General features: G+C 45.6%; 1 protein-coding gene across 1 annotated transcript in view; it reads left to right on the plus strand.

The window, feature by feature from the left end:
* The window catches only part of LOC143769708 (alpha-2-macroglobulin-like protein 1), a 271438-nt gene extending 264709 nt beyond the window's left edge, over window positions 1-6729 (plus strand). Inside the window, exon 37 of the mRNA XM_077258494.1 lies at window positions 6559-6729. Within this exon, the coding sequence (XP_077114609.1) occupies window positions 6559-6584 (26 nt within the window). The 3' untranslated portion in view covers window positions 6585-6729. The remainder of the gene's footprint in view (window positions 1-6558) is intronic.
* Window positions 6730-23447: the final 16718 nt, after the last annotated feature.

A 23447-nucleotide genomic window follows, 5' to 3' on the forward strand; every position in this document is an offset into this window, starting at 1 on the left:
GTTAAGAGGAGAGGAAAACAGGAGACTGCAATTAGAGCTGGAGTGCAACTTCAGAGGAAGGGAAAAAAAAAAAAGTTTCACACAGTTCCTTTTCTCTCCTGCTTCAGCCTATAGATTAAACTGGGCTGGCCATACTGTTATGGTTTCCAATGGCAAGGAAACATCAGAAGCATAGAATAAACGGACAAGCTCTCGGGTGATGGAAACTAGAGCTGACCGCGATGCTAAACCTACACACCACACTAGAAGTAGCCAGGGGGCATTCCTGCGTTGTCTCTAGATGCCTCGCGCCAGCCGGAGAACTAACTACCCCTGGTAGAAGAAAACACAGTCCTGGCTTGCCTCCAGAGAATGTCCCCACAGGAGATAGCAGCCCCCCACATATAATAACGGTGAGAGCAGATGAAAAGACACACGTAGTATGAAAGCAGATTTAGCACAGAGAGGCCCGCTAACTAAATAGCAGAAAGATACAACAGAGGACTTCGCGGTCAGCTGCAAAACCCTTCAAAACACCATCCTGAAATTACCTTAACTCATGTGACAACTCATGCCACTGGAGTGGTAATTTCAGCCCAACAAGAGCTTCCAGCTGCAGAGATTCACATAAGTGCAAACTGGACAAAACATACAAAAATAGACTTAAGGACTAAAGTGTCCAACTTAGCTGAGCAGAAAACTGGGAGCAGGAACATGCAACAGAATCACTCTGGATACATTGATGGCCAGCATTAGAATGACTGAGGAGCAAGGTTAAATAGGATACTCCCACATCCTGATAGGAACAGGTGAACTGAGAAGGCAAAGCTTGCAGGACACCAGTACCACAAGAGACCACCGGGGGAGCCCACAAACCGAATCACAACACACTCCCGTCTGGCCCGTCTGACAAGTTTTCTGTAACATGTGTGCATGGTGACACCTGCTCGTATCCTACAGCGGTCATATGTATTTCCACTCCATATGGGTCTGTGCAACACAAAGTGGGACTCATTCCCGCGTTGTTACACGATATAATCCTGGGTAGGGATTTTCCCCATTTCTGGCAGTTATGGGAGAATCAGTTGCTCCTTCACGGTAGCTGTGAACCTTCCCCCATGCCATCTGGAGGTCCCGAGTTCCTAGACGAGACCCCACAGGAAGATGTTGCTGGGGAGGTTATTGACTCTAACCTTCATTTCCCCTTCTCAGTTATGGCGGGGGAAACTGAGGAAACCCAGCGAGAGGCGGAGGCAGACAGTCATCCAGCACCCTGCCTACCCGATTTGGGAGTCCAGTTGGATGACTTCCACAGCGAACAAATGAAAGATCCTACCCTGACTCAGGCTAGGAAAAATGTAAAAATGATAGATGGGGTACCCGTAGAACCTGTCACTAGGCTAGCGTACCCGTACATGGTTCTTGAGAATGATTTACTCTACCAGGTAGAGAAAAAGGGGGAAGACACTGTGCAACAGTTAGTGGTACCCAAACCTTATCGGCGGAAGGTACTGGACCTGGCCCATGGACATATAATGGGGGGGCATCTGGGGGTACAAAAAACCACAGAAAGGATATTGCATTGTTTTGTGTGGCCTGGAATACACAATGATGTGCGTAACTATTGTGAGTCCTGTCCAGAGTGCCAAATCTCTGCGCCTAAACCTCGGTTCTGTAGCCCTTTGGTACCCCTCCCTATTATTGGGGTCCCATTTGAGAGAATTGGGATGGATTTGGTTGGGCCCCTTCCCCGGTCCGCACGTGGGCATCAACATATCCTCGTCATCATGGACTATGCCACTCGTTACCCCGAAGCCATCCCTTTGCGTAACACTGCTACCAAAACGATCGCCAAAGAGTTGGTACAAGTGTTTAGTCGGGTGGGAATTCCAAAACAGATACGCACCGACCAGGGGACTCCTTTTATGTCAAGGGTGATGAATGAGCTCTGCAGGCTCTTACAAATAGACCAGGTGCGTACGTCTGTCTATCACCCTCAAACAGACGGTCTGGTGGAGCGGTTCAATAAAACCTTAAAACAAATGCTCCGGAAGGCGATAGACAAAGATGGGAAGAACTGGGATTACTTGTTACCCTATTTGCTGTTTGCCATTAGGGAAGTTCCCCATTCTTTCACAGGATTCTCGCCTTTCGAGCTATTATATGCCCGTCGTCCCCGTGGACTATTGGACGTCGCAAAAGAAACCTGGGAAGGTCAAGTCACTCCCTTTAAAACGGTGATAGATCATGTAACGCAAATGCAGGACCGTATTGCTGCTGTCATGCCCTTGTGAGGGAACATATGTTACAGGCCCAGGGAGCCCAGAGGCAAAGTTATGATAGAGGCGCCAAGGTCCGTACGTTTGCACCCGGGGATAGGGTGTTGATCCTAATCCCTACGGTGGATAGTAAATTTCTGGCAAAATGGCAGGGCCCCTTTGAGGTCATGGAACGAGTTGGAGAGGTGAACTATAAAGTGCACCAGCCTGGTAAGAGAAAACCAGAACAGATTTATCATGTGAATCTGATAAAACCCTGGAAAGACCGCGCTGCCCTAACAGCGGATCTGCCCCGTCCGGTTTGTTCACCTACCATACCGGATTTGCAGATTGCCGTGACTCTCTCGGAACGACAAAAATCTCAGGTTAAGCAGTTTTTGTTACAGAACCAACAGTTTTTCTCGGAAAAACCTGGCCAGACTATGCTGGTGAAACATGAGATTGTCACAGAGCCTGGTGTCACAGTTCATGTGAAGCCATACCGGATTCCGGAAGCACGCCGTGAAGCCGTCTCCCGGGAGGTGAAGGCAATGTTGGACTTAGGAGTCATTGAAGAATCGCACAGCGCCTGGTCCAGTCCAATCGTGTTGATACCTAAGCCGGATGGCTCTATACGGTTTTGCAATGATTTTAGGAAACTGAATGCGGTTTCTAAATTTGATGCCTACCCTATGCCCCGGGTCGATGAGTTGATCGATCGGCTGGGTAAAGCCCGATATATTACGACCCTGGATCTAACAAAGGGGTACTGGCAGATCCCTCTGGCCGAAGCGGCCAGAGAGAAGACGGCATTTGCTACACCGGAAGGGCTGTTCCAGTATATCTACATGCCGTTTGGACTTCACGGAGCCCCAGCAACGTTCCAGAGACTGATGGATCGAGTCTTGAGGCCCCACAGGCAGTACGCTTCTGCCTACCTCGATGACATTGTAATTTACAGCATGGACTGGGGGACTCACCTCCAGAAAGTACAAGCGGTGGTTGATGACCTGAGAGACGCAGGCTTAACGGCGAATCCCAAGAAATGTCACATCGGCCTTGAAGAAGCCCGATACTTGGGCTACGTGATTGGCAGAGGAGTGGTTAAACCCCAGTTCGACAAAATACAGGCAATTCAGCGCTGGCCGCAACCAGTGAACAAAAAACAAGTTCAAGCGTTCCTGGGGATTGCCGGCTATTATCGCTGGTTCATACCCAACTTTGCAGCCATTGCCACCCCCTTGACGGATCTTACCAAAGGGAAGGATTCCGTCATGGTAAAGTGGACTTCAGCGGCCGAAGAGGCCTTCCACAGCCTGAAACGGGCTTTGTGCTCTCAGCCCGTACTAGTGACTCCCGATTTCAGCAGCAAGTTTGTGGTGCAAACTGATGCCTCTGATACTGGTATAGGAGCTGTTCTTTCCCAGGTGAAGGACGAACACCCGGTCCTCTACCTCAGCCGGAAATTAAATGTACATGAGCAGAGGTATGCCGTGGTTGAAAAAGAGTGCCTAGCCATTAAATGGGCTCTCGACTCCCTCAAGTATTACCTGGCAGGTAGGAAGTTTAAGCTGGTCACAGACCATTCCCCTCTCAAGTGGATGCACCTCCACAAGGACCGTAATAGTAGGTTAACTCGCTGGTTCCTTGCCCTGCAGGCCTACTCTTTCACAGTACAGCATCGCCCAGGGGCGCAGATGGGAAACGCCGATGCCCTATCCCGAGTGCACTGTTTCGGGAGTGTCCTTGCTCGACCGGAGTGGTCTGAGCAGGAGGGGGGGATATGTAAGAGTCAGGTCGGTCTGGTAGTTGGGGGCAGGTATATCTCGCCTAGATACCTGTCCTATGTGTGTTAGGCTGCTCTGTGTCTTCAGCATACTCATGGGTTAATTAGTGCAGGTTCAAAAGATGACCAGCTGGAGGAATCAGGCGTCAGCCTGGGGCACACAGAATGCTTGTCTGTGTGAGACAAATGTGAGTAAGTGCTGTACTCATGACCTGTGTTATGTTTGCTGGGTGGGAGTAGCCCCCCAGTTGCTAGATAGGAACGTGTTTGTTTAGTAAGTGCCGGACAGGCAAGGATTTCTTTTTATGATTTGTTTTCTGTATTTGCTTTCACTTTAATAAACCTGACCTGAGGTCATTCTACCTGGAAACCTGCTGTCGCCTCAGAGTTTAATGCACAAACCACGTGACCTTTGACCCCAGCAAAGGCGATCTCGGAGTGTTTTGTCACAATATATATATATATATATATATATATATATATATATATATATATATATATATATATATATATATATGTGTGTGTGTAAATATATATTCATATTCCCTAAACAGAAATAGATAACTATAAAGCTAAAAAAAAATAAAAATTAAGTATTTGATATTGCATCATTCATTGCCATAGCTAATAAAATTTCTAAATGTTTATCTTGTAAGAAGAGCACTGAAAAATAAATTTAAAACTACAGAAATGCTAATTTGCAGCGCTTTTCCCCAATATAATAAAGTTTTCAATCGGCAATCAAAATAATGTATATACCCCCAAAGTATTATCAATATAAAACTACAGCTTGAAAAGCAAAATCAAGTCTTCACACAGTTCCAACATTACAAAAATAATATATACTGTAGATATGTCCTATGTGGTTGTTTCCAGCAGAAGAAAGTGTATGTCACTTCAAAACGCGTTGAGTAAAAACCGTATGTTAATAATTTCCTGTGAATTGACATCTTCAATAATCAGCAGCGCGGGAGGTATCCACCAATTCCCCATATCTTCAATCTCATCAGAAAAATAATAAAGGTACAGGTTTTAGAAAACGGTGACAAAAATCTAATTTTACATTTATGAAGTTCAGTTTGCTGTAAGCATCTTGTCAGGTCTTATTACTGCATAACAAACACCGTAAAAACAAAACCCAAAAAACAATGGCAGAATTGAGGCTTTTTTCAAAATTTCACTGCACTTGGAATGTTTCCATATTTTCAGCAAATAATATGGTTAAATGAAAACTGTCATTCTTATTTACAACTCATCTAACAAAAATCTCATCTTCATACATATACGGTATATTGGCGGAAAAGTGAAGATTTACAGCTCATCTAAGAAGTCGGCGGAAAAGTTGAAAGCAAAAAAATAAAAAATCACCCATCCCTTAAATGATTAAAGAGATTGATTGATTTAGAAACTCAATTGTCAAACATCCTTCTGCAACTCTGTGGAGAGTTTAATTCCTCAAGTAGAGCCACTACTGAATAGTCTTGGAAACATTTTATTTATCCATAGACTTGCAGAAAATAAAAAAGATTACTTTTCTCACCCTCCCCAGATCTAGCGATGCCTCTCAACAGTAACTCTGTCCTTTGTTAACAGACTGCAGCAGAGGCGTGACATAGACCACTGCAGGCAATCACTACTAAACAAAACCCAACTTATAGCCCCTTGCTGGTGCCAAATTTAAAAATATATACTTGCTTATCTCAAGGAACAGCGCCAGTCTTCCGCTATGCCGGTCTCAGTGGCAGCTGATCACTCGCTGTCTGCACAATTCTGTACAGTGTTTCGCTACTACAGAATTGTAAAAGCTGCAAACGATAGGTAGCTGCTGATTGGCGTCAACAGTCATGTGATCATGTTTGTCATGAGACCAGCAGGGGGGTGGACGCAAGGCTGAGATCTGAAAAGCAGCTCCATGCCAGGAGGTTAGTATCCTTCCATTTTTTTTGGAGCACCAAAGGGTCATACATGAGGGGTGTCCAGTTATGATTGAAATGTTCAGATCAATATAGATATCTACATACTAGAATATATAAATGACCTGACAGATTCAGCTTGAGAAACAAAGTCTAGAATATTCCAGAAAGGTCTAATGTAAATATTTAGTTTGACCTACATCTACTACTTTCAATAGGTGGCAATACAGTAGAGTTCTAGTACTCTTCCTCTCTGAAGAGACAATTTGCATATTTCCCAGAGGAGCATTGCAGCTTTAAGTCTCCTCACCTCGACATGCTTATCATGTCACTCTCCACAAGGAGAAATGATACTTCTTGGATCCCGGTCAGACGCCTCTCAATCAGCCAAACCAGATCTCCACTTTGCACTGGCGAGTGGCAGTACCCCGAAACACAGTGTCTGCAAATTAAGATTCTGGTTTAGCTATTATCCTAAGTCATGTGACAAGGCTCGATAAAGGGTCGACATTGACTGTTAGGATTGCTACTTCCAATAGGTAGCACTAGAGTTCTAGTACTCTTCCTCTCTGAAGAGACAATTTGCATAGTTTGACCTACAAAATTTTTCTATTTTTCACAGGTTTCAAGAAGATAGAAAACCATTAACCAAAGTTCAGTAACTGCATATTGCCCCAGTGACATCTTCTATTTGTAACAGACTAGGAAAATTATACGAAGAAGGATCAGACAGATACACCATCACATTCTGTGGCTTTTAAATAATCAATAAAAAGTGAAAGTGTCCTTCTAACCCGAGTCTTGTCTTATGTCAGTCTGTTGTGAACTTAAAAAAGGGAAAAAAATAGATTATATTTACAAGTGTATATTTTTGTAAAAATGAAATTTAACTCGTCCTCGTCGGAATCCTCCACAGTCTAAAAAAGTTCCTCTAAAACCATAAATAGAAGACAGAGGAGGTGGACCTGCAGCAGTATGTCCTCCACTGTGTCTCTGCGAGACTAGAGCTGTGAGAGAATGGTGGTGGAGAATGACTGGACAGGGTTAAATAGTCCGGCTCTACAACTCCACACCAAAATAAGCCCATCCACCAAGGACAGTTGTAGAGAGAAAATTCACATAGTGATGCAGAAGTAAAAGACAATATCTTTGGTTGCACTAAATGTAATACATACCTACACTGTTGAATATTTAATAAATACAAGAAAGAAAAAGAGTGCAAAACATCCCAAGAATAAAATTTAATATTTATTCAAAAACACATATATCGTAAAAACAACATACATAGTAGATACAATGATAGACAAAGTGGTTTAATGAACCACAAGTGTAAAGCACGAAAATCCCAAGTATCACTGGGAAGCAGGGAAGAAAATGGCAACTGTTTTAATAAGCAAGTGTAAGTGCGAACCACATAAGGTCATTCCCTCATAGCTGGAGATGTAGCACAAATAGAAAGAAAGTAAAAGTCACATATTGTTACTTGGATATCACTAAATATCAGTCAGATCATACGGAGCAGTAAGACATATATCTGGTACTACAATCAATCCCAAACGGGTCAGGTGAGACTCGCCAAGTTGAAAGGGTATATATCCCTTTAAGGGAACACCAATGCGCATTATAAATCAGAGCCAGTCCTTACCCATGCTTCTTGCCACCTGGGGATCTAGAGCAGCAGCCCCGATGGGCATTTCGCGTAGGCTTCTTCAGGGGCTGTCACAGGACTGGCTCTGATTCACAGTGCGCATTGGTGAACACTTCTTGGACAACCATTAATAACCTAATTTTTAGCATGCCAAGGCGTTTGTGTGGCTCTCATACTCAATACTAATAAATTGAAATGTTTTTATTTCCATTCCACAATTCTCCCATGAAGACCAATTCTGGACAGAATTCTCCTAACAGTATGTGGTGGTAGCTGGGACCCACTGGTTGCTCCCAGTTCTGAGCTGATAGCACTGATGAACATCTTACACTTTTGAAGGACGATGTGTCTTCAGCACTAAGTTTCTTTTGCTCACCGCTGCATCTACGATCTTCAATGTCTCCCATTGCTTTGTATCCTCAATGCTGAAAAATTGGTAGATGCCAATCTATCATGCAATACCATCAGAGATTCATCTAATTGGCTCCAAATTTATTCTGCAACAGGACAATGTCCTCAAACATACAGCCAATGTCATTAAGAACGATCTTCAGCATAAAAAGAGCAAGTTGCCCTGGAAATAATTAGATGGTCTTCACAGAGAAGGTTGGTTTTAGGCAAAGTGGAGCCCTGAGTAAATGTTTAAAGTCGGGCCCCAATGTTAATATATTCCACCATCGCACACAAACATTTAAGTTGCATTAAGTCCGTTGCTGAGCTTGGGCCGTAAAACGAGCATGATCGAAAATATTCAACTCGTTCAATGCCTGTTTAGTAGCCTCTTACACACGCATACACAGATCCAATACATACATACATTCGAAAACATGCTGCATAGCACAAACATACATACAGATATGCTGTATATACAGAGGACATACATACACAGAAAAGCTGCATACACAAGGCACATACACAGACAAGCTGCATAGACAAAGCACATACATTCAAACATACTGCATACACAGAGCACATACATACACACACTACAGAATACTAACCACTATCACCTCTTCTTCAATTCTTCTACTCTTTCACACTGTATAGAATCTTTGGTGACATCACAGTCAGATGAATGTCACAACTTTGGAAACTACAAAGCAGTTTCTGCAGTAAATACTGGGGGCCCCTAAAGGAGGGACAATTGCCCAGGTCCCCCCAATGCCAATCCTGCTTACACAGCCATTATGTAAACATGATTGAATCTGTCTGGAATTACATGTAGGGACTAAAGAATTTGCACAAACCTACATCCACAGAAGATCTGCGGTTAGTGCTGCAAGATGTTTGGCTCAACCTGCCAAATTTGTTAATAAACTGTGTGCTAGTGTATTTAAAAGAATTGATACTTTTTGGCTGTTTTGAATGCAAAGAGTGATCACACCATATATATTGATTTGATTTAGATTTCTATTTTGATCAATCACTTAATTTTGCTAATTGACAATAATAATTTAGCAACATCCCTGTTGTCACACAGTGACAAGGGACTATGGGAACCTAACCGATTCCTCAAACTAGGGGCACCCTAGGCTATCCCTGACACCTGGATTACCCCGGATGCCGGGGTCTCGTACCTTGCTATGCTTTTATCTTAGCCGTTATCTGTTCCCTTCCCCACCCAGTGAGTATTGATGCTGAAGTGTATTGGAAAACACTAACCAGACAGACAGGGGTTAACAGACAGGGATAAGAGAAAGCTACAATTATATAAATACACTCACAAAACAACAGAGTGGGACACAAGGGAGGAGGAGACACAAACCAAATGGGAGAGGATAAGGATAAACATGCAAACCAAATCCAAGGAATAATCTCCTGAGAAACTCTCCAACTGCCTATTTCAAACACTGAGCTTCTCCTTTCACAACGAACCAGGAAGTAGAACAACTATCACTGGCAACTCCCAAGTGCCAGTGGATAATATTTATACCAGAGGGGAGTGGCCAACACAGAACAGCTGAGACAACTCAGGATGAAGAGCTCCAGGAGATCAACTGAACTGATTAAGCCTTGCAATGACAGAGGAAGAAAAACCTGCACTGTTTAATAGGATGGTGAAACAGTTCTAATCAGTGCAAGAGTTTGTGTAACCAAACTCTGCGATCTTCTGGCCCCTCTTTGTCGCGGTATCCCTGTGACAACTGTTTTTGGAAACATTCTTAATTTGCAGCTATTTTTCCACATCTGTGTAAAATATTTGCACTTTACTGTGTTTGCATATGTTTGAACAGATGGTAAACAGTAATAACCAACAGCTTGTTTAATAACACACTGCACTGTCTGACTTTTTGTGCATTTTCAAATTACAAATGATCCAAAAATATTTTTTTAAGGATAAGATGGCTACTGTGCCAATTGCTATACATATGTAGTCTATGCAAAAAAACAATTGCTTTTTGACAATCTGTCATTCAAAAATGATCAACTTTTGGTGAGTCGCAGAAGTTGTGCAGTTTGCAAACTGAAAAAGCAATGAAATGGCTTCTTTTAGCCATCAAAAAGTGTCACTTTTTCTGAAGTGACAACAGATTTGGTGAATAAGCAAAGGGGAAGTGCCCAGACAGTATGGCAAATAAAGAAGCAACGGGAAGCTCCAGTCCAGGGCCCAGACATATAGTTAATTTTATTTACCAATAGAGAAAATGAAGGAGCAGTTTTCCAATATAACAACCTATTTTTAAATTATCATAAGATAAAATGACATGTTACAATAACACTATTAACCACATATCAAGAAATATGAGTACACATCAGATGGTTTTACCCATCCATAGAAAGTTAAATTTAGCTGGCCCTTGACAATTTTAATAATTTTTTTGCAATAGAAAACATAAAATCAACATTCAAACAAGAGAATAAAGAAGCCATGGCTTATGTCAGCCAAGCACACACTTAAAATTTTTGGAGGCAGCAGTAATCTTTGGTAAAAATTGTAAGACAGTATGATCAAAGAAGAAACTATCCAAAATTTGTTCTTTTTTATGAAGGATAAACATGATTGTTGCTTGAAAAGTGAATAAGCTATGTTTTTTTTAACAAACTGTCCAAAAATTATCCTTTGTGGGGGAGCAGCAACAGGTTTGCGGTTTGGAAAGTGAAGAAGTATATTTAAAAAAAGCCATCCAATAAGGATTCTTCTTTTAGGTTTCAGTTTTCTTATGTTTACCATGGGTAGTGTTCCATGCAGCCATGGCAGTGGCAGGAACACTGACAGCACAATAGGATGTAAAGGTGATAAATCAATCCAACACCACTTGACAGTTAAAACATTACTTTTCTTGTTAAAAAACAGAAATTCTGTGCATGAAGTTGGAGCGCCCCCGTCAGGGCAAGGGGGTACTCGGTACCGGGTCCTGCGGTTCACAGGGGGATGTCACGGTGGCTGCGACCTGGTCCGTGGCCCTGGGACGTCCGTATGAAAGGGAAAGGTCTTTAAAGGGATAAAGTTTATGTTTGTGATTCCCCCTTTGTTATTCGGTCAGGGTGACCGAGGCTGCTTTAAGGGGTCCGCTGGGGTGATGTTATGGCAGCTTGATGGTATACCTTCCCACAGGTGAAATATATTCCCAGGGCTTCCCAGTGTAAAGATGGTAGAATGGTGAGAGGCGCAGAGAAGAACAAGGACACAAGGTTGCAGTCTCTTTACGTTTACTGAAGATTTCAGTGTCCACAGTCCAGAGCACCGGATCACAGGGCAGGTAGAGTCCGGCCGGTTCGGAGGCAAGTCCAGAGTCCCCTTGTCCAGGTGGAAATCAATAGTCTTCCCTTGCACTGTAGTGGTGTAGTCCCTTACTGCATAAGTTTCAAATAAGGTCCTCACAGATGTGTCTCTCTCTGTCCCACGTAGTTGGACAGGACAAAACCCGTATTACTGGTGGCTTGAGCCTATTTATAGGGACTCTAGCATGCCCCAGCCTCTGAGGGGTGCCACTGTGCCTCCTGGGTGTAGGTGCGGACAGGTAACCTGCAATTAGCTGTCCTGTCAGTCTCTGAAGTAAGGCATAGAGGTCCTTACTACCTCGGTGTTCCGGCTACCGGTGTCCTGTGCCTCAGAAGGAGGCAGCCTGTTTAGGGCTGGTCCCCTTCTGGTATCCTCTCCTTTGCTTTGCTCTCCTTCACGCTCGCTGCAATACAATTCTCCTTTCTGAAATGTCTCTTTCTGGGAGCTGCAGCTCTGAGGGCATGCACATCTCTGTGGACCATCTGTCCTCCTCACAAGGATATCTGGAACTAACTAACTTTCCCTACAGACTACCAGTTATATATATGGGGAGTCACCTAGTAAATAGGATCAAAAGCTCCCCCTGGTGGCCTGGAGTGTGAATGTGTTGCATGTTTGTGATATCTGGATGCAGTTATCCTTCCTTGCCTCCGAAAATTGGTAACAGTAGTAAACAGGTGGCACTGCTTTGTTCAGTGGAGGAGAACAGCAAGGAGCGGCAGACACCGTTAGTAGTCCCCAACCAAACAAGTAGCCCAAATGCAGTTTAAAATTCCCTATAGGCCGAAAGCCTGAAGATTGAAGCTCAGCTGTATTCAGTGGAGGAGAACACCAAGGAGCGGCAGACACCGTTAGTAGGCCCAAACCAAACAAGTAGCCAAAATGCAGTTTAAAACTCCCTATAGGTCGAAAGCCTGAAGATTGAAGCTCAGCTATATTCAGTGGAGGAAAACACCAAGGAGCGGCAGACACCGTTAGTAGGCCCCAACCAAACAAGTAACCCAAATGCAGTTTAAAATTCCCTATAGGCCGAAAGCCTGAAGGGTGAAGCTCAGCTATATTCAGTGGAGGAGAATACCAAGGAGCAGCAGACATCATTACTAGGGCCCAACCAAACAAGCAGCCCAAATGCAGTTTAAAATTCCCTATAGGCCAAAAGCCTGTAGTTTGAAGCTCAGGCAAGTAAACCTGGAGAACACCTTGGAGCGGCAGACACCATTAGTAGGCCCCAACCAAACTAGTAGGCCTAATGCCGTGTTATATTAACAACTACTTAATGAGAGCCTGAAGATTGAAGCTCAGCTTTGTTCAGTGGAGTACAACACCAGGGAGCAGCAGACACCGTTAGTAGGCCCAACCCAACTAGTATCCCAAATGCAGTTTCATATTTCAAATATAGGCCGAAAGCCTGAAGATTGAAGCTCAGGAAAAAAACAGGAGAACACCAAGGGGCGGCAGACACCGTTAGTAGGCCCCAACCAAACTAGTAGGCCTAATGTTGTGTTATATTAACAACAACTTAATGAGAGCCTGAAGATTGAAGCTCAAGTAAACCTGGAGAACACCAAGGAGCGGCAGACACCGTTAGTAGGCCCCAACCAAACTAGTAAGCCCAATGCAGTTTTCAAATTCCTATAGGCTGAAAACCTGACAATTGAAGCTCAGCTTTTTTCAGAGGAGGACAGCTGTATTGAGTGGCGCAGACAGACACAGGTAGTAGGCCTTAAACAAAAAAGTTGGCTCAATGCAGTTTAAAAAAGGTTACAGGCGTACGCAGGCAGCATTGGTGTGGTCAGCGGAGGACAATTGGAAGGAGTGGAGAAGACCTACTAGGCCTAAAATAAAAATGTAGACTCTATGCAGGTTTAAATAGGTTACAGGGTTACACAGGCAGCGTTGGTGTGGTCAGCGGAGGACAATTGGAAGGAGTGGAGCAGACTTACTAGGCCTAAAATAAAAATGTAGGCTCTATGCAGGTTTAAATAGGTTACAGGGTTACACAGGCAGCATTGGTGTGGTCAGCGGAGGACGATTGCAAGGAGGGACCTCAGACAGACTTACTAGGCCTAAAATAAAAATGTAGGCTCTATGCAGGTTAAAATAGGTTACAGTGGTACACAGGCAGCATTGGTGTGGTCAGCGGAGGACGATTGCACCGAGGGGCAGACACAGTTAGTAGGGCCAAAAAAGTAATAGGCAAAATGCAGTTAAAAATAGATTACAGGAGTACGCAGGCGGCCTAGCTTTGTTCAGTGGAGGACAACTGTAAGGAGTGTCTGACACAGTTAGTAGGCCAAAATAATAAAGTGAGGTTAATGTCTGGCCCCCAAAAAAATTCACAAATAAACAGGTAGCATACCTAGGTACAGGGGTGGGCTCCTCTGCTGAATTGCAGACAGTGGTAGATGGCGCAAAGTATTAACTGGTGTAAATGTAGGACAGGGCCCCTGAATATTTTTACTATCAACAATCATGTCAACAAATTGGTATTGGCAGTGCCATTGAAGGATTTAACAGCACAGACTAAACAGTAGTGGAGCAGTGAGAGGTAATTTTACAAGTGGTAGAGCACTGTTTGAGCTGGGGGGAACACTCTCTCATGGGCGGCGGTACTGGCCTAGGGCCCCTCATGTTACGACGGTGTGTCTGACGTTGGGTGTGCACCACCACCGCCAGAGACACTTCATTATACTATGAGGGACCCTGTGCCAGTGCTGTCACCCAAAAGTGGGCACACCCACCTGTTTAGCCAAATTGCACTCGCACGGGTACTTGCGCCAAGTGGTGACCATGGCCCCGTGGGGGGAGTCAGCCCATTTAGGGAGGTGTAAAAAAGGCCTATGGTGGACATACAGCAGCTGCAAATGGAGAAATTGGAGCAGTCAGTAAGACGAGTCCAAAAGCAAGACCTTTTTACAGGAAAGCTAGGTGTCAGCAGGGAAAGGTGGGGCAAAATAATTAGAAATCCATGATTGGTTCATTTTAATGAAGGTTAGATCATCAGCATTTTGGGTAGCCAGACGAGTCCTTTTTTTGGTCAGTATTAAACCAGCAGCACTGAATACTCTTTTTGATAGCACACTAGCAGCTGGGCAAGCAAGCTCCTGTAATGCATATTCTGCCAATTCCGGCCAGGTGTCTATTTTGGATGCCCAGTATTCAAATGGGAATGACGTGTGAGGGAGAACATCGATAAGAGAGGAAAAATAGTTTGTAACCATACTGGACAAATGTTGTCTCCTGTCACTTTGATTGGTGCTGCAGTACCTGTCGTGACTGTGGTCATTGCAAAATCACTCCACAACCTGGTCATAAAACCCCTCTGTCCTACGCCACTTCTGATCTGTGCACCTCTAACACCTCTGCCCTGTTGCCCCCTGCAGCTCGTGTGAGAACCATCACTGGCGCTGTGTGCTGGGAATGCCTGAATCAAGTGGTCTACAAGAGTAGCTTGTTTGGTTGCCAATATCTGTTCGAGGTTCTCATGTGGCATGATATTTTGCAATTTGCCTTTATAGCGAGGATCAAGGAGGCAGGCCAACCAGTAATCATCATCTGTAGTGTTGAGCATTCCGATACCGCAAGTATCGGGTATCGGCCGATACTTGCGGTATCCGAATTCCGATACCGAGTTCTGATACTTTTGTGGTATCGGGAATCGGTATCGGATCCATATTAATGTGTAAAATAAAGAATTAAAATAAAAAAATATTGATATACTCAGCCCTCCGGAGGCCCCTGCACCTTACCGCAGCCTCCTTTTCTTAAAATGAGTGCGTTTAGGGCCTTCCATGATGTCACGGCTTCTGATTGGTCGCATGCCGCTCATGTGACCGCCACGCGACCAATCACAAGCCGCGACATCATTCTCAAGCCCTAAACTCTTCATTCTAGGAATTTAGGACCTGAGAATGACGTCGCGGCTTGTGATTGGTCGCGTGGCGGTCACATGAGCGGCACGCGACTAATCAGAAGCCGTGACGGCATGGAAGGCCCTAAACGCACTCATTTTAAGCAAAGGAGGCTGCCGGTTAACAGCGGTAAGGTGCAGGGGCCTCAGGAGAGGTGAGTATATCAATATTTTTTATTTTAATTCTTTATTTTACACATTAATATGGATCCCAGGGCCCGAAGGAGATGTCGTCCGATACTTGGTGTCCCATTAACGTGTATTGGTATCGGGTATCGGTATCGGCGATATCCGATACTTTTCGGGTATCGGCCGATACTATTTGATACCGATACTTTCAAGTATCAGACAGTATCGCTCAACACTAGTCATCTGTCATCATTTTTATAATGCGTGGGTCCCTTTTGAGGATACGCAAGGCATAATCCGCAATGTGGGCCAATGTTCCAGTTGTCAAGTCACTGCATTTGCTGGGTTGAGGAGCACTTTCTGGCAAATCAACATCACTTGTCTCCCTCAAAAACCCTGAACCCGGCCTTGCACCACCAGCAGTTTCTATTGCCCCCTGAGAAGCTTCCTCATCCAAAAAATAGTCATCCCTATCATCCTCTTCGTCCTCCTCCTCTTCTTCTGCCACCTCGTCCTGTAGACTTCCCTGAGCAGACAATGGCTGACTGTCATCAAGGCTTCCCTCGTCCTCGGCTGCAGATGCCTGTTCCATTATGTGCATCAAACTTTGCATCAGCAGACGCATTAGGGGGATGCTCATGCTTATTACGGCGTTGTCCGCACTAACCAGCCGTGTGCATTCCTCAAAACACTGAAGGACTTGACACAGGTCTTGGAGCTTCGACCACTGCACAGCTGACAACTCCATTTCTGCCATCCAACTGCCTGCCCGTGTATGTGTATCCTCCCACAAATACATAACAGAACGCCTCTGTTCGCACAGTCTATGAAGCATGTGCAGTGTGTAGTTCCACCTTGTTGCAACGTTGATGATTAGGCGATGCTGGGGAAGGTTCAAAGGCCGCTGATGGTTCTGCATTCGGCTGGAGTGTAGGGGCGAACGGCGGATGTGAAAGCAAAGTCTGCGCACTTTCAGCAGCAGGTCGGGTAACCCCGGATAACTTTTCAGGAAGCACTGCACCACCAGGTTTAAGGTGTGAGCCAGGCAAGGAATGTGTTTCAGTTGTGAAAGGGCTATGGCAGCCATAAAATTCCTTCCGTTATCACTCACTACCTTGCCTGCCTCAAGATGTACAGTGCCCAGCCATGACCAAGTTTCTTGCAAGAACTCGGACAGAACTTCCACGGTGTGTCTGTTGTCGCCCAAACACTTCATTGCCAATACAGCCTGCTGACGCTTGCCACTAGCTGTTCCATAATTGGATACCTCGTGTGCAACAGTGGCAGCTGCGGATGGAGTGGTCGTGCGACTGCGGTCTGTGGACGAGCTCTCGCTTCTGCTGGAGGACGAGGAGGAGGAGGGTGGATGAACGCCTACAGCCAACTGTTTCCTAGACCGTGGGCTAGGCAGAACTGTCCCAATATTACTGTCCCCTGTGGACCCTGCATCCACCACATTAACCCAGTGTGCCGTGATGGAGACGTAACGCCCCTGGCCATGCCTACTGGTCCATGCATCTGTTGTCAGGTGCACCTTTCTACTCACAGATTGCCTGAGCGCATGGACAATGCGGTCTTTTACATGCTGGTGGAGGGCTGGGATGGCTTTTCTCAAAAAGAAGTGTCGACTGGGTAGCTCGTAGCGTGGTACATCAGGGCTTTGAAAGCTTCAGTTTCAACTAACCGGTAGGGCATCATCTCTAACGAGATTAGTCTAGCAATGTGGGCGTTCAAACCCTGTGTATGCGGATGCAAGGATGACTACTTCCTTTTCCTAACGAGAGTCTCATGTAGGGTGAGCTGGACTGGAGAGCTGCATATGGTGGAACTAGCAGGGGTGCCGGTGGACATGGGTGACTGAGAGAGGGTTGGTGATGGTATTCTTGATGGTGCCCTACATACAGTTTTTCCGACCACAAACCTGGTGATTCCCTGACTGCTTTGGCCTTGCGACAAAACCGCAACACTACCTGCAGGTGGTGTGGTAAACGGTGGGCTTACAGTGAGGGAAGGGATGTCGCGTTGCTGACTAGCTTCATTGTGAGAGGGTGCTACAACGTTAAGGGACGTTTGGTAGTTTGTCCAGGCTTGCAAGTGCATGGTGGTTAAATGTCTATGCATGCAACTTGTATTTAAATTTTTAACATTATGACCTCTGCTGAAGGTCCTTGAGCATTTCTTACAGATGACTTTGCGCTGATCATTGGGATCTTGGTTAAAAAAACTCCAGACTGCACTCTTCCTATCGGATACCTTTGCAGGCATTGCACACTGAGCTACTTTAACCTGATGGCCACGATGTCCTACAACTGGTTTTGGTTTTGCCACACGTTTTTGGCCAGATACGGGCCTGCCAGATGGAACCTGTTGTGATGTTGATGCCTGCTGCGGCTCCTCCTCCTCCGCTTCAGAGCTACTCCCGCCTGCACTCTGTTCCCCCAATGGCTGCCAATCGGGGTCAACAACTGGGTCATCTATGACCTCCTCTTCTATGTTCTGTGCACCTTCCTCTGGGTCACCGTGTAAGCCTGGGCTATAGCGTTCGTGACGAGGCTCCATAGTCTCATCGGGGTCAGATTCTGGATCAGTACACTGCGAGGGCAATGTTCTGATCTGGGTCAAAGGAACAGCATAATAATCTGGCTGTGGCTGTGCATCTGTGCACTCCATGTTCGATTCATCTTGTAATGGGCATGGCCTGTTAACAATTTCCCTTTCTAACCCAGGCACGGTATGTGTAAAGAGCTCCATGGAGTAACCAGTTGTGTGGCCTGACGCATCCTTCACTGTTGTTCTGGGTGAAGGACACAAGGAAGCGACTTGTTCCTGACTGGGAGCATCCACTGACGACGCACTGCTCTGACATTTGGCACTTTCCGAGGAGGAGGCGAAAGAGCTAGAAGCAGAGTCAGCAATGAAAGCCAATACTTGTTCCTGCTGCTCCGACTTCAAAAGCGGTTTTCCTACTCCCAGAAAAGGGAGCCTTCGAGGCCTTGTGTAGCCAGACGATGACGCTCGCTCAACAACTCGAGACTTAGGGGCTATATTGCTTTTCCCACGACCACCTGATGCTCCACGACCACCACCACTACCATCATTACAAGCTGGCAATGAACGCCCACGGCCACGACCTCTTCCACCAGACTTCCTCATTCCTGGAAAAATGTTTCCAAACTAACAACCGTTATGTGGTCCTGTAAAACCAGGTACAAGGTGTGCGTGAACTTGTTGTGAATGTAAATCTCCCTTTTTTATGTGTGGGAGAATGCAGTGAAAAATGAGGCCCACTGTATTACACTAGACAGTTTGATTGGCAGAAAGAGGCTGGCAGATATGGCACTAACAGGAGTGACGCAGATAAAAACTCTGGCAATAGAAATGTCCCTCTTTGTGTGTGGGAGAATGCAGTGAAAAATCAGGCCCATTATATTACAGTAGACAGTTTGATTGGCAGAAAGAGGCTGGCAGATATGGCACTAACAGGAGTGATGCAGATGCACACACTGGCAATAGAAATGTCCCTCTTTATGTGTGGGAGAATCCAGGGAAAAATCAGGCCCACTGTATTACACAACAGCACAGTTTGATTAGCAGAAAGAGGCTGGCATATATGGCACTAACAGGAGTGTCACAGATAAAAACACTGGCAATAGAAATGTCCCTCTTTGTATGTGGGAGAATGCAGTGAAAAATCAGGCCCACTATATTACAATAGACAGTTTGATTGGCAGAAAGAGGCTGGCAGATATGGCACTAACAGGAGTGATGCAGATGCACACACTGGCAATAGAAATGTCCCTCTTTATGTGTGGGAGAACCCAGGGAAAAATCAGGCCCACTGTATTACACAACAACACAGTTTGATTAGCAGAAAGAGGCTGGCAGATATGGCACTAACAGGAGTGACGCAGATGCACACACTGGCAATAGAAATGTCCCTCTTTACGTGTGGGAGAATCCAGGGAAAAATCAAGCCCACTGTATTACACAACAACACAGTTTGATTAGCAGAAAGAGGCTGGCAAATATGGCACTAACAGGAGCGACACAGATAAAAACACTGGCAAAAGAAATGTCCCTCTTTGTGTGTGGGAGAATGCAGTGAAAAATCAGGCCCACTGTATTACAGTAGACAGTTTGATTGGCAGAAAGAGGCTGGCAGATATGGCACTAACAGGAGTGACGCAGATGCACACACTGGCAAAAGAAATGTCCCTCTTTATGTGTGGGATAATCCAGGGAAAAATCAGGCCCACTGTATTGCACAACAACACAGTCTGATTAGCAGAAAGAGGCTGGCAGATATGGCACTAACAGGAGTGACGCAGATAAAAACACTGGCAATAGAAATGTCCCTCTTTATGTGTGGGAGAATGCAGTGAAAAATCAAGCCCACTATATTACAGTAGACAGTTTGATTGGCAGAAAGAGGCTGGCAGATATGGCACTAACAGGAGTGACGCAGATGCATACACTGGCAATAGAAATGCCCCTCTTTATGTGTGGGAGAATGCAGTGAAAAATCAGGCCCACTGGATTACACAACAACACAGTTTGATTAGCAGAAAGAGGCTGGCAGATATGGCACTAACAGGAGTGACGCAGATAAAAACACTGGCATTAGAATTGTCCTTCTTTGTGTGTGGGAGAATGCAGTGAAAAATCAGGCCCACTATATTACAGTAGACAGTTTGATTGGCAGAAAGAGGCTGGCAGATATGGCACTAACAGGAGTGACGCAGATGCACACACTGGCAATATAAATGTCCCTCTTTGTGTGTGGGAGAATGCAGTGAAAAATCAGGCCCACTGTATTACATAACAACACAGTTTGGTTGGCAGAAAGAGGCTGGCAGATATGGCAGTAACAGGAGTGATGCAGATGCACACACTGGCAATAGAAATGTCCCTCTTTATGTGTGGGAGAATCCAGGGAAAAATCAGGCCCACTGTATTACACAACAACACAGTGTGATTAGCAGAAAGAGGCTGTCAGATATGGCACTAACAGGAGTGACACAGATAAAAACACTGGCAATATAAATGTCCCTCTTTGTGTGTGGGAGAATGCAGTGAAAAATCAGGCCCACTATATTACAGTAGACAGTTTGATTGGCAGAAAGAGGCTGGCAGATATGGCACTAACAGGAGTGATGCAGATGCACACACTGGCAATAGAAATGTCCCTCTTTATGTGTGGGAGAATCCAGGGAAAAATCAGGCCCACTGTATTACACAACAACACAGTGTGATTAGCAGAAAGAGGCTGGCAGATATGGCACTCGCACAGATGCACAGGTTTGACAAGATTATTCTCCCTTTATTTTAATTTTTTTGGGGGATAAGTGAGACAAGTGATTTAATCTGGCCCACTGTTATACAGTAGGTTTTCTGTGGCAGAAAAACAAAGACAGATGCCACACACAGGACTGGCACTAATGCAGATTTGCCAATCTTAATCTCCCACTTTTATTTTTTTTTCTGGGAGAATTGTGAAGAAATCAGGCTCACTGTTACACAGTAGGTTTTCTGTGGCAGAAAAAAAAAAAAAGGTGCCACACACAGGACTGGCACTAATGCAGATTTGCCAATCTTAATCTCCCACTTTTATTTTTTTTTCTGGGAGAATTGTGAATAAATCGGGGCCACACACAGGACTGGCACTGATGCAGATTCGACAATCTTAATCTCCCACTTTTATTTTTTTTCTGGGAGAAATGTGAATAAATCGGGGCCACTGTATTAGTGTATATTTTCTGTGGCAAAAAGTGGCTTGAAGAGTTATAACCAAAAAAAAAAAAAGGGACTGTACTACAATTACTATCTCCCTACAGTTATCTCAGAAAAGTATGTCAGGCAGCAATAAAAAGGACTACTGCACACAAAAGTCAAAAGTGTGGACAAACAAACAAGATAGCTGTGCAGAAAGGAAGGAACAACAGGATTTGTGCTTTGAAAAAAGCAGTTGGTTTGCACAGCGGCGTACATACAGCAACGCAGCTATCAGGGAGCCTTATAACCTACAGAGCTGTTGCATAGAAATCGAGCCTCCACTTTCCCAAAAAGAAAAGGTGGTGTTGGACAGTGGAAATCTCTACAGCACAAGCAGTTTGGGGCTTAATTTACCCTGCCTAATGCTATCCCTGCTTCTGACGAAGCGGCAGCAACTTCTCCCTATGCTCAGATCAGATATAGCCCCCGTGACGCCGCAGAAAGCAAGCCAATCACTGCCATGCCCTTCTCTAAGATGGTGGGGACCAGGACCTATGTCATCACGCTGCCCACACTCTGCGTGCACCTTCATTGGCTGAGAAATGGCACTTTAAGCATAATAGGAAACACGACTTTGGCGCGAAGATCGTGTACCGCATGGCCGATCCCACGCTGGGATCGGGTCGGGTTTCATGAAACCCGACTTTGCCAAAAGTCGGCGACTTATGAAAATGACCGATCCGTTTCGCTCAACCCTACCCACGAGCACAGGCTCTGACTGCAGGCATTGCCAAACTTCTGTCACTGGAAATGTTGTCATTCAGGCTGATGGAGACTGACAGCTTCCGTGACTTGATGTCATTGGTAGTCCCACAGTACAATGTGCCCAGCCGCTTTTATTTCAGCAGGCAAGCCGTCCCTGCCCTGCACAAGCATGTGGAGGGACACATAAAACATGCGCTACTGAACGCCATCAGTAGCAAGGTCCACCTCACCACCGATGCGTGGACCAGTCACCATGGACAGGGGCGATACCTTTCCCTCACTGCCCATTGGGTTAATGTTGTTGAGCTGGGTACAGATCGTGCGAGTGGCGCAGGACGTGTCCTGCCCACTCCAAGGATTGCAGGAATCCAGTCTATACGCATTGACTCCTCCTCATACACAAGTTCCTCTGAATCATCGCTGCAGGAGCCGTCACAGTCCACCTCCACATGGACCCGTGAACGTTTACCTGTTCCGACCGATATGAGCACAGTCGTGGCCAAACGTCAACAGGCCGTCTTGAAATTTCTTTGGGGAATCGAAGCCACATAGCGCAGGAGCTCTGGAATGCCATCAAGCAGGAGAACGATGTGTGGTTTGTGGCAGTGAATCTCCAGCCAGGCATGGTAGTGTGTGACAATGGCCGAAATCTGGTGGCAGCTCTGGGCCTCGGCAACCTCACTCACATCCCATGTCTGGCATATGTGCTCAACTTGGTCGTGCAGAGTTTTTTGAGGGACTATCCGGATCTTGATGCACTGCTGAACAAGGTCTGCCTAGAGTGTGCTCACTTGCGGTGTTCCAGCACGGCATGATCGCGCATTGCAGCTCTGCAGCGCCGATTCCGCCTTCCGGAACATCGCATCATATGTGACCTACCTACCAGGTGGAATTGCACGTTACATATGTTGGAGTGGTTGTGTGAACAGCAGCAAGCAGTAAGGGAGTACCAGCTGCATCAGGCGCAAAGAAGTCGCACTCCGCGCTGTTCAGACTTCACAACCACAGAGTGGGCCACTATGAAGGACGTCTGCCAGGTTTTGCATCCCTTCGATTATTCCACGCGGATGGCGAGTGCATAGGATGCACTAGTCAGCATGACTGTCCCCCTTATCTGCCTGCTTCATCAAACACTGCAAGCGCTAAAGGATGATGTTGTGGAAGAGGTGGAGGATGAGGAGTCACCATTTCCATCAGCTTCTGGACAGTCAGCGCCACGTGGTTCCTCACAAACGCGTAGGCAGGGGACCCTTTGTGAGGAGGATGAGGAGGAGTCAATGGAGGAGGAAGACATGCTTCCAGAGGAGAGAGTTACACAATTGTCCAGTAGTCAGTGTGTACAGCGAGGGTGGGGTGATGAAGAGCGGGCAGAGATCACGCCTCAAGCAGGGGACAGCGTTTCTTGGACAGTTTCCAGTCTGCAGCACATGGTTGATTACATGTTGCAGTGCCTGAGAAACGACCGCCGCATTGCCCACATTCTTAACATGGCTGATTATTGGGTGTACACCCTCCTTGATCCTCGCTACCGGGACAACGTACAAAGCCTCATCACACCGTTGAACCGGGAGCGTAAAATGCGGGAGTACCAAGACACACTGGTGAATTCCATCATCTTCTCCA

This window comes from Ranitomeya variabilis, chromosome 4 (genome assembly GCF_051348905.1).
Source record: "Ranitomeya variabilis isolate aRanVar5 chromosome 4, aRanVar5.hap1, whole genome shotgun sequence".
NCBI classification, from domain to species: domain Eukaryota; kingdom Metazoa; phylum Chordata; class Amphibia; order Anura; family Dendrobatidae; genus Ranitomeya; species Ranitomeya variabilis.